This window comes from Erigeron canadensis, chromosome 9, assembly GCF_010389155.1.
Source record: "Erigeron canadensis isolate Cc75 chromosome 9, C_canadensis_v1, whole genome shotgun sequence".
Taxonomy (NCBI): Eukaryota; Viridiplantae; Streptophyta; class Magnoliopsida; order Asterales; family Asteraceae; genus Erigeron; species Erigeron canadensis.
This window is the reverse complement of record NC_057769.1, coordinates 5,075,932-5,088,520: the sequence shown is the minus strand read 5'-3', so window position 1 is coordinate 5,088,520 and position 12,589 is coordinate 5,075,932. Positions and strand designations below refer to the sequence as shown.

General features: G+C 34.4%; 2 protein-coding genes across 2 annotated transcripts; both read left to right on the top strand.

The window, feature by feature from the left end:
* The first annotated feature begins 278 nt into the window (after positions 1 to 278).
* Positions 279 to 5,123, top strand: LOC122581248 (probably inactive leucine-rich repeat receptor-like protein kinase At5g48380). The gene is made up of 3 exons (XM_043753431.1): positions 279 to 447; positions 2,597 to 3,500; positions 3,917 to 5,123. Exons 2-3 carry the CDS (start codon positions 2,655 to 2,657, stop codon positions 4,931 to 4,933), a joined length of 1,863 nt encoding a protein of 620 aa, XP_043609366.1. The 5' UTR covers positions 279 to 447; positions 2,597 to 2,654; the 3' UTR covers positions 4,934 to 5,123.
* A 1,421-nt stretch (positions 5,124 to 6,544) lies between these two features.
* LOC122581908 (acyl-coenzyme A thioesterase 2, chloroplastic) lies at positions 6,545 to 11,614 on the top strand. Its single transcript, XM_043754225.1, has 5 exons — positions 6,545 to 7,165; positions 8,667 to 8,844; positions 9,464 to 9,927; positions 10,614 to 10,742; positions 11,231 to 11,614. Exons 1-5 carry the CDS (start codon positions 6,794 to 6,796, stop codon positions 11,390 to 11,392), a joined length of 1,305 nt encoding a protein of 434 aa, XP_043610160.1. The 5' UTR covers positions 6,545 to 6,793; the 3' UTR covers positions 11,393 to 11,614.
* Positions 11,615 to 12,589: the final 975 nt, after the last annotated feature.

Genomic DNA, 12,589 nt, shown 5'->3' with positions numbered 1-12,589 from the left:
AAAAGTAATACTCGTATCTAACTACTAAATCACCTCTATTTCATTAGACCAAATGTTGCTTCTTTATAAATATTTTAAAGGGTTTTTCGGTAGACCTAGAATAATTAACATTAAAAACTACTGATATGAACTTCTTAAATTAGCCTTGTAAATTACACTGAAAATGAAAATGATCACATCTTTGAAAGTGTCAAACTTACAATTTAACATCACTCACAAAAAAGTCATGAGTTTCACACACGAATATCACTTTCCTTGTCAAATAGTAACAAAGAAACTGCAAGTCAAGCATACCACTCATTCTTGGTCGTCGCTTGGAACTTCATTATATTTCCTTCTTTGACCCGATTTGCATCATTTTTTCCTTACATCCCATTTGATTAAATTACAATCCACTCACTTTTTTCCTTCTCATCCATTCATGTTGAAGATCTTGAATCTTGTTTTGTAAGTTTTTCATCTTTTTTTAGTCATTTTGGTTCTTTTTAATTGCTAAAAATCTTGACTTTATGTAAAATTTGATGTGCTTTTTTGGTTATTTGAGTCAAAATGATGTGTTTTTTTTCTGGGTTTTGTGGGAATATAGTTTTGATTTAAGTGTTTATAGTTGGTAAAAGTCTTGACTTTATGTGAAATTTGATGTGGGCTTGGTGGAATTTATATGGGTTCTTGATTATTTGAGCTAAAGATGATGTTTTGTTTTCTGGGTGTATGTCTAATTTTGTCGGAATATAGTGCTGAAGGGTTCATAGCTGTATAGAATTTTAACCCTTTATGTGAAATTTGATGTGGGTCATATGAGTTTTTTGATTATTATAGCTGAAGATAAGTTTTTGTGTGAATATAAACCGGTAAACGAATGAGGTCTGATACCGAGTCTTTGAGTCAGATGTTTACCTAGTCAAGTTTGAAACTGAGACCTCTTGTGAGAACATCAAAACGGTTGACCACTAGGCCACCTTGGTGATCAGTTATTGTGAGAATATAGTGCTGGTTAAGCATTTATAGTTGTAAAGATTTTGACTTTATATGAAATTTGATGTAATTCGTTCAGGTTTTTGGTTATTTGAACTAAAGATGTCTTAATGTTTTTTTTTTATATATTATTTGGATATGTTGTTAGTTTTGTGGGAATATAGTTTTGATCCAAGCGTTTATAGTTGTTAAAACCTTGACCTTTTGGAAATATGATGTGGGTTTTATGGAATTCACATGGGATGTTAATTGTTTGAGCCGATGGTGTTCTTTGTTTTCTTGGTGTGTTGTTGAGTTTGTGGAGCTAATTAAGGGTTCATAGCGGGTAAAAATCTTGAATTTATATGAAACTTGATGAAATTTGCTTGGGTTCCTTTTATTATTTGAGTTAACAATATCTTTTTGCTTTTTAGTTGTGTTACTAATTGTGTGGGGATGTAGTGTTATTAATTAAAGTTTATGATATCTTAAATTGTGTAATTATATAATTCATGATGTAAGTATTGAGAAAGTGTAGATGATGAGCGTAATTTGTTTTTTAATCTGCCTTTTAATAATAATCGAAACCTGGTAAACGGAAGAGGTTCTTCATGTCCCAGGTTACCTTGAGAGGGCGTCTTTGACTCAGATTCATGCAGCCGAACCAAAGTATCCCTGTGACCTTTTCGAACCCTTTTCCTGGCCACCCTAAGATGTTTACCTAGAGAGGTTCAAACTTGAGATTTGGACATCAGGACGTTTAGCGACTAGTGCCACCTTGGTGGTGGTAGTTTTAGTTAATTGACTTTATGAGAAATATTTGGGTCTTACAAGATTGAATGACTTTTGGACAAAAGTTTCAAGCAGAATGTTTTTGTCAGGCATTACATGTGCGTAGTTCGTACCAATTGATTCACTCTTGCAAATTGTTTTGTTATTTAGGGTAATGTTGGACAGGTGTTTTGAACATGGTTATTGACTATTGTAACCTTAATTAATACTTAAATAGTTTTTGGATGACTTGCTTCTGCTTATGGTTATATAGTTATTTAGTCGGCATATAGACATATAGTGACTTCTGAGTAATCAATGGAAAAATAGTTGCAACAGAAGTTATTATATACTCTTTTTTACACTTAATTCATTTATTTTCTTCCTCAAATAATCAACATTTTCCAAACAATCAACACCATCAAAAGTGATTATTACATCTTTAAGCACATCCAAACAATATTTCCTACAAGGCTACTGTTAGTAATTACCATTATATAGATTTAGATAATTACTAGTAATAGCTACATCTCATGCAAATCCTCACTCCATGCAATGGCTGGAGGTCCTTTTCTATCATTTAGATAGAACCTGGAAGCAGCCTCTCTACTTAGGTAGAGGTAAGGCTGCCTACATCTCAACCTCCCCCATACACCGTCGAGGTATTGGGACCCAAAACCCGTGGAAGAAGGGATTGGGTGTTACAATTACATTTACATTTTATACCAATAGCTACAACATCTTTATTACTACTTGCTATTTGATTATGATTATTACAACTTTATGCACCCCTTGTGAGGCATTTCTGACTGAAAGATTGTTACTTTGCAACAAAGAGCTAATAATGTTGTTTATTTTGCTATCTTACCAGGTTTGTTTACTGAAAACTGAGGTTTCCCATACATAAACTTTTTAAGATCTTTTACATAATGGCTTGTTTTTCGATGATAATGCCGCTGAATATCCAAACAATAATAATAGTTTGTCTCTGGATACTTATATCTAGTAGCTGCAGCAATGCTGTTCAGAGCGATGTTGATTGCTTAAGATCTGTTAAAGCATCACTTAAAGATCCAGAAAACCTCTTATCTTCATGGGATTTTAACAACAGTACAGAAGGTTTCATTTGTAGATTTGCAGGTGTTGAATGTTGGCATATTGATGAGAGCAGAGTTTTAAATATCCGGCTTTCCGACATGGGGTTGAAGGGTCCATTTCCTCCCGGGCTTAAAAACTGTACCTCAATGACCAGTTTGGATCTTTCAAGCAATAATCTTGAAGGGCCTCTCCCGTCCAACATGACTGATGTTGTTCCATTTTTAGTTAGTCTTGATCTTTCATCAAACAACTTTACAGGTCTGATCCCAGCCAGCATTTCAAACTGTTCGTTTCTTAATACCCTTAAGCTCGAAAACAACCATTTTACGGGTCAGATTCCACCAGAATTGGGTGCTCTTAATCGGTTAAAGGATTTCAGTGTTGCAAATAACCTTTTGACTGGCCAAGTGCCTTATTTTAGTAATTATACCGCTACGCGAGATGCCTATGCAGGAAATCCTGGTTTATGTGGGGGGCCTTTGCGTCGTTGTCAAGGAGGTAGCAACAAATCACACACAGGTGTGATTATTGGGGCTGCAATTGGGGGTGCTACTTTCACCGCATTGGTGGTAGGAATCGGTATGACATTCTTTATGCGGAAAGTGGTTAGAAAGAAAGAAGAAGACCCTGATGAGAATAAATGGGCTCGGAGTATCAAAGGAACTAAAACAATCAAGGCAAGATGATTGACTAAGTAAATTACATGTGGCAAAGCGGGTGTGGGTTAGGTAACGGGTCTAAATGGTACTTTATGGGAAGGTTGGTACGGATCGGGTAGGATTGACCCGGATCACTTTTTTTCCAAATAAAAGTACGCGTATTAATATCTATAATATGTAACGTATTAAATATGATTACAAAACTTGTATCATCTCAATACACTTTGGGCAACTTTCGTCCCAATTCCTTTTAATTCCTTTTATATTATTCCATTTTTTAATTATAATACCCCGTAGAGACAGTACAGGACCCGAATCAACCCGATCACAAGTAAATGGGCTAATATTGATCTACCTCGACCTAAATTGGTGAAGAAATCTGTTCATTTCTGATATTTATTTTTTCAAATTTACTAACTTGGATATATTTCCAGCTTTCGATGTTTGATAACCCAGTTTCAAAGATGAGATTAAGTGATCTAATGAAGGCTACCAATAGCTTCAGCAAAGAAAACATCATTGGATCGGGAAGAACAGGTTCTTTATATAAAGCAACACTTGAAGATGGAAGCTCACTTATGATCAAAAGATTGCAAGACACTCAACACTCGGAAAAAGAATTTGCATCAGAAATGGCAACACTTGGCAATGTGAAGCATCGTAACCTTGTTCCGCTTCTAGGGTTTTGTGTCACGAAAAAGGAAAGGTTTTTAGTTTACAAGTACATGGCGAACGGCACTCTCCACGATAATTTGCATTTTGTAGCCGATGACAAAAAACATATGGAATGGTCAGTACGGCTAAAAGTTGCTATAGGTGCAGCCAAAGGGTTTGCATGGCTCCACCATAACTGCAACCCTCGGATCCTTCATAGAAATATAAGCTCTAAATGCATCTTATTGGATCAAGATTTCGAGCCGAGAATATCGGATTTTGGGCTGGCCAGGCTTATGAACCCGGTTGATACTCATCTGAGTACTTTCGTGAATGGTGAGTTTGGTGACATTGGGTATGTGGCACCCGAATATGCGCGTACTCTTGTGGCCACCCCTAAAGGGGACGTTTATAGCTTCGGGGTGGTGTTACTTGAGTTGGTAACGGGTGAAAAACCGACTCATGTAGCTAAAGCTCCCGATAGCTTTAAGGGTAATTTAGTCGAATGGATTTCTGAGTTATCTGTAGAGTCAAAGCTTCATGAGTCAATTGACCAATCATTGACCGGGAAAGGATGCGATAATGAGGTTTTTCAGGTTCTTAAAGTCGCGTGTAATTGTGTTTTACCGGCTTCTCACAGGGAACGACCCACAATGTTTGAAGTGTACCAACTTTTACGGGCTATTGGCCAAAACTACCACTTTACCGTGGATGACGAGATTTTGATGCCAACTGATACCGGTGATGTAGGTGACATAGAACTCATTGTTGCTCGTGAGACAAAAGGAAAGAAGTGATCAGTAATGTAGTGCCCAAGTGATTTATGTAAGCTATATGTAATTACAAGTTTTTATTTCTTCTTTGATCTTATGTTGGAATAAGTGTTATATAGTGCTTATATCATCAGTTTAAGGAACTATAGGGTTTTCGATTTTGTGTATGTAACGGCAGAACTCGTAGATGAATATGAATATGTATTTGAAACCACGAGCTCTTACTGTTGTTGCTATGAACGTGTGAGGTAGTTCCTAAAAGGTTTTGATAGGTATAGGAGATGGTAATTCACCCGCCTTGGTGTTTTAAAAGTTTCTGCTTGCAATCGTTTTAGTTGCTGCCTAGACGCTAAGCGATTAAGCCTGGATGGCTTGGTGTAGTGTACTACTCTCAAACTCGATGACCAAACGAGTGGAACTATTCCTAAGTGTAGTATACATTCAATTACATCGTGTTCCCTTAACAAGATGTAAAACCATTAGGTAAGATTATTGGTTCGGGTTTCTTGTTTGCTTGCTTTCTAAAATATTTTACTAGACAATTCTATTTTATCAAGCTAGTATATAAAACATTAAATAATAAGATAAAAACCTCAAAACGTACAATTGATTTTATCTAAATTAAATCATATATACTTTTGTTTCCCTTTTTATGGATCGATTGTTCATATAAAAGATAATAAAAAAATTCTAACTTTTACAAATCCTATTTTATGACTTCAAAACTATTCAGTCCCGAACAAAATTTTCCAAACATCAACTAATATATAATAACAAAATAATCAAAGTTTGAGTATTTAATCAATTATTAAGCTAAATCATGTAACACTGTAAGGGTGTAATGACCTCATCTATCAAAAATATTTCTCAACCTTTTATTTACTACTGTATTTTGTTTACTATTTTAAACATATTTGTTTATAAATTTACATCATCTATATCTTAACTTTTAAAATATATCTTTTACTCTTTTTACATAGTCCACTGTCATGTTGTCATCATCACCTTCGTCGCTACATCGTGCGTGACTGATCCTCTATTAAGTAGTTACAGATTAAAGAATGTATTTTAACTTTTTTATTAATGAAGTGTATTTTATCTAATTAACTAACATGTATAATTAGCCAATGATGACCAGGTCAAAGACATTTCAGGTTTTATCCAATGTCTTCAATTTGATTTTTAGAGATTGCTAGTCTTAGGGTTTTTTCTTCCGATATTTGTAATGTCTCATGGTCAATATCTCGTTGTTTAAGGTACTTGTAAAACTTGATCATTATATGGTGATGTTTTATTAAACTTAATGTTCGCAAAAACATGATTAACTAAATATTAATGATGACGGACGAATTAAGATTGAGTTTCGGTGGAAATAAAAACATTTGTTATAAAAGTTTCATGTAAAAATATTTGTAATATCCCATTGTAAATATCTCGTTGTTTAAAATACTTTGTAACATTTTATCATTATACGATGATCCCTATAATGTTTTATTAAATTAAATGTTCGAAAAAACATGATTAACTAATTTCTAACGATGACGGACGGATTAAGATTGAGTTTGGGTGGATATAAAACGTTTGGTGTGAAAAATTCCATATAAAAACAGTTCGAATACGATGTGAAGGATCGAAAATGACATAGACCATGCTGTTTTCACCAACGAATCTTTATCACCAAATAGTTTCTTCTTTCAGAAAAGCCATGAAAGGCATGATCAAACCATAATAAATTCTTTCACCAAACCAATCTCCAATTCCCCAAATCATATCCCTACAAAAACCCCATAAAATTTTCTCACAAAAGCAACAATCTTTTTCCCAAATTTCTCCAAACCCTAATCAAGATCATTTTTAATAACCAAAAATATACATATCATACATATGGAATTCAGCCCAATAAAAATAAAGTCAACATTCACATCCCCATTTGAAAATTCACCAAGGGCAGATGATGGAAATGCCTCATCTAGAAAGCCCCTAAGTTTATGGCCAGGTATGTATCATTCCCCTGTTACTGCTGCTTTATGGGAAACAAGATCAAAAATCTTTGAAAGACTTCTTGACCCACCAAAAGATGCACCCCCACAAAGTGAATTACTTACAAGATTCCCATCTCAAAGTAGGACAACAATTTTGTATAACTTTTCTACTGATTATATATTGAGAGAACAGTATAGGGATCCTTGGAATGAGGTTAGAATTGGGAAATTGCTTGAAGATCTTGATGCATTAGCCGGTACTATCTCGGTTAAGGTATTGTTGGATAAATTCTTGTGTTTTTTTTTTATAAAGTTTGTTGCTTTTTGTGTTTTTGCATATGGGTTTTTGTGTAGGAGTTTAGGGGTGGTTGTTTGGATATGAATTGTTGTGTTGTCGGTCAAAAATGTGGAATCTTTATGACGTTTGGTTTGACGTTGGTTTGAAATGGAATGTTGGGAGTCTTTTGTGCTTTAAGTTTGTCAACGTGATAGGTTTTTTTCATCCATGTAAGTCGCCAGATGGCATCTGTATAAAGGTGTCAAGTTAGCAAAAATACCACCGGATAGTTTTATCAATATTTGAAAGCTGGAAGCACGAAGCGTTTTAAGTTAGATACATACCAATATACTTTCGACTAACGTTTTCAAACTCGTAACCCAATTACTTTAAATCTCCGAATGGGTTCTATATTTCTATGTGGCAATTTAGGGGGTGGTTTAGATCGATTTGAATGTGGAATTGTTGCATTGGCGGTCAAAACTGTAAGAGCCGTTTGGTTCGTGGCATCTAATGGAATTGGAAGTTTTTACCTTCAAAATTCTGGAAGTTTTTACCTTCAAAATTCTTCTGTAAATCATTCTCACTATTTCTTAGATTCCTGGACCCAATTCAGTTCAGTGGGATCTTTCATTCACATTTTTTTTCCACCAGGAACGTGTTATAAAACTTTTTGACTCCCGAATTCGGAAGAGACTCTAAAACTTTCTTCATTAAAATGAAGGATTTCTAAGAAATGCTGAATTAGTACAAAACTCTAGTGATTAAAAGAATTCATTCCATTTCAAATTCCTTTGTTACCTAACTAGGAACAATTTTGAAGGTAAAAATTCCAGTTCCATTGCATTCTGTGAACCAAACAACTCCTAAAACCTTTATGACATTCTATCCCACAATTATAATTCTTGAAAGCCTTTTGTGTTCAAAGTTTGTCTAAGTGATAGGTTTTTGTATAAGAGATAACTGTGAAACCGTTATGAATTGTCTTTCACGCTTATCAAACAACGGAAGAGAGGGGGAGGGGGTGAAACATTTTCCAATGAGCAAATTATGATTCTAAACAGTTATTGTAGTCGAGGTTTTCATTTTTCTATGGTTGGACCTGGTGGTATTAGTACAATAGCGAGCATCAGATTATTCGATCTTGTCTTATATAACAAGTTGGAAGAGAGAGTATATTGGGGTTTCAGCATCATGTAATGATGTAAAGATGAGTAGGTGGCAGTTTCAATCCATTTTCTGTGAATGGGTTGAATCAAGTTAGGTTTTTTTTATAACCCTAATGTAGATTGTTGTATAAATTTTTGCAATACATTTAGATTATTGCTAAAAGAAACAAAATTTTTAATCATCTTTGGCACACTATTAGACAACTTCTTTATATAATATGAATCTATATGTTTGGTGAAATATGCCGTGGTTCACATTACCTGTCATAACTTAATGCCACCTCTAGCTTTATGTTTAGATCTTGAGTTTATTTTGCATGTGAATGAAGCATTGCTCTGATGACGATAGTATGACAAGGCCCCTATTGCTGGTTACTGCATCTGTTGACAAGATGGTCTTGAAGAAAACAATTAGTGTTGATTGTGATCTCAAAATGGCTGGTGCAGTTATATGGGTTGGGCGGTCTTCTATTGAGGTTCAACTTGAAGTCATTCAACTGTCAACTGGTATGTAATCGTATGTGTCAATCATCATGTGGTTAAAATTATTGATCTTAACAGTCAGTTTTACAAATAGAGTTTAAGTTAGATTTAGTGGGATTGAGTTCTTCAAATGGAATGATTCTTCGTGACATGGTTTTGGTTTTTTCCCTGTCATACCCTTTACTCCAATGAAACAAATGACTTTAAAGACAATGGTCATGAACAATTCTACCTTTCTTTTTTCTGGGGTGATCATTTTTTCTCATTGATTTATGAATGGCTGGATTCCGGTTATGTTATATCTTTAACAGGTCAAAAGGGGTGAAAGTAGCTTAAAGTGAAACGGGTCAAACATTGCCCAAAATATATTTCTAATTCATAAACCATCTAAAAGCTAGATTACATTTCAATGATATAATTTCTTTAATCATATCTCCAAAATATTTGACACGCTAATTATTTCCTAAATAAATATTTTAAACGATAAACAAAAAGCATTTTCTAGGCCAACTTTAGACGTTCAGCCTGGCCCATTTTAACGTTACAAAAATTACCCATTTTGGTGGTTTTACAGACATCAAATCTCTTATAACGTTTTTGTATGGAATCAACTTGATCTGACAATCTGATATTGGTGTTGTAGATAGCACTGACATAACAGAAACAGTAGCTCTAACAGCTAACTTCATATTTGTGGCCCGTGATTCCAAAACTGGGAAAGCTGCTCCTGTGAATCGGCTAACACCACAAACCGAGGCAGAAAAACTACTCTTTGAAGAAGCAGAAGCAAGAAACAAACTGAGAAAATTAAAGAACGTGAATAGAAAGGAGATTGATGGAGAAAAGAATCGACTTGATTTATTATTGGCTGAAGGACGTATTTTCTGTGACATGCCTGCGTTGGCAAATCGAGATACCATTCTTCTTAAAGATACGCGGCTTGAAAATTCATTGATATGCCAACCCCAACAACGAAACTTACATGGACGTATCTTTGGAGGATTTTTGATGCATCGAGCCTTTGAGTTGGCTTTCTCAACAGCTTACACTTTTGCTGGATTAATGCCACATTTTCTTGAAGTTGACCATGTTGACTTTCTAAGACCGGTGAGTAGCTTATTGCTACCCTTTACTTCTTACCGCTTATGTTGAAAGAATTGAAGCTGTTAAGAATCCATTCAGTTAAAGTGAAGCTATTTGTGTTGGATATGTAGTCTGATTCCTATCCTCTGTGAACTATTAATATGCTCGAGATATTATACATTTCATGGCAACAGCCCGTGATAGATGTGTATAATGATCATATCTAATAATTACCAACTCAAGCATTTTCAACTAGAAATGGGTTGGGTAGCAGGCCAAACGAGTATATATTTGACGCGAAACACCTTTGGTCCTTTGCGAAACTTTGTAAACTAGTGTGTTACATACTTGCATGTGATCAAAGAAATTACATTATTTCAGTAACCAACCAGCCTTTTGAACAAAACCTATTTAGCAACGTGATGTGCTAAAAATACATTTTGGACGACTTTCGACTTATTTCCCGTTTTAGCCAAGTTATCTGATTGACTTGTTAAAGATAAAACATTCCCGAAATCACCCCATATATAAGTTTGACTAAAAATTGCCATATCTACTGTTAACTGTAATAAAATTCCAAGTGGACTCTTGATTTTGTTTGCATTGCAAGTTTGCAATATTGCACTGCCATAAGTTTTCTATTTTCACATGTTTTCCGCTGCCTCAGTTATGCTTGTGTGTCTAGCGGTGTTTAATGATTGTTTTCTCAGGTGGACGTTGGTGATTTCTTACGTTTCAAGTCATGTGTTCTATATACAGAATTCGAACATGCAGAACAACCTTTAATTAATGTTGAAGTTGTTGCCCATGTTACGCGGCCCGAGCTCAGGTCTAGTGAGGTTGGTTTCACCCTAAAACTTTTGAATTTAGATTCCCAATATGTATAGCACTATTTGCCCTTCTAGTTTTTAGCATTATTTACTAGTTTTTTTTTTTCATTACATACTAGTAATCATAATATACCTAAAAACATCATGCTTACCAAGAATAAGGGGTCTTGAGCAAAATGGCAAAATGCAGAACTATAGCTGCAAAAGGACCATTATGGTTTATCCAAAATTGCTTTTACTAAGAGTTAGTTAAGATTGTGCACCCGCGTGATTATAGCTCCTAGATAGATTGTTTATAAAAAGAATAGGAGTAGATTTCATCATTATTCAGTTTCTTATATATATGACCCCGTTTGATCATTATCAATTTTGACCTATTACTGGACCTGTGTGACCTGACAGTTTGCCGCCTCTACCTAAATGATAGTTTTGGAGAACTAGACTAAATGGTTTGAAATTTTACTTAGCAAAGCATTCGTCTACTCGTTTCTTTGCAGGTTTCAAACACATTCTACTTCACATTCACAGTCCGGCCAGAAGCTAAAGCCAATAACAATGGGTTTAGGATTCGTAAAGTGGTTCCAGCCACAGAAGAGGAAGCACGAAGGATCCTTGAACGTATGGATGCTGATTCGTTGGGTTCAAAAGAAAGTAACTGAATTTTGAATCACATCCACGAACCCCTTCACATACTTCAAAACATCAAATAAGTATTAAAGAAATTATATACGAAAATACTGACTTATTAAGAAGAAATAAGAACTGTACTGCACTCGCAGGCCATTGAATAGGAAATAATGTACTAACTAACATCAGATTATGAGATTCTTGTCTTTTGGATTTTAATGAATACAAGCAAGATAAAGTAATTTGCTTTCTAACCATTGTACTGATATCATTTCCATAGCTACTTCTGAAATTACCCAATTTTTGTGCTCATAATTGCCTATTGTCTTTTAGGCACATTCGTAAGAGCTAGTTGCTGTATAACGTTATCAACAGGAAAAGATTTACAAAAAAGATGTACTATAAAAGATCCCCCTCCTATATATTCCTGTCTGGACAACAAATGTCATACGAGATTCTTTTTGTTTCAAAATTAATAAAGTACTCCAGGAGAAAGGATTCTAATACCGACATGTGTTTTGGTACTCTACTTGTACACTTTTAATTTGATGAATCATTTTATACCACAGTTATTTTCCAAACTGATAATACCAAATCTGTTTGTTGCATCAAAGTGTAAATGATAACGCATGACAAGTTTTTTTTTTATTATCAAAATTAAAATTTTGTAGCTTGTGATACTTGAAATAGTTTTTAGCCTGTTATTTGAGCTACATTTTTCTGTGACTGAGAGGGTAGTGGACTAAGTTTTAATGCCTGTAAAACTATTAACAGTTGGTCCAAAATTGTCCATTTGTGTCAACAAGATATTTTTAGTATTTTTTAAAAAATATGACAGGCACCACATTTGCCTCAACAGACAACAATACTTGACTTCTTGTTATCCTACATTTTTTTTCAAAACAGCGCCAATCTCTATTTTTTAGTAAGCTTTTTATATTAATCCATTAATAATTAAATATAACTCGAAGACATGAGTCAATCTCCTCTGTAAAAAAAATAGTATTTCTTTGAAAATAAAAATAATACACAAAGATATAAAAAATGATTCAAACACAAATGAGTGAACCAAGATATTTTTAAAAAAGCATCATTACACAATGATGAATTGTGAGTCACATGCATCAAGGGTAAAATGTCCCCTTCTTTTAATCTATGATATGATATAATTTTCAAATCTTTTTGGTGGATGCATCATGTGGTCATTTTCTCCCCTTTTTTATTTGTCT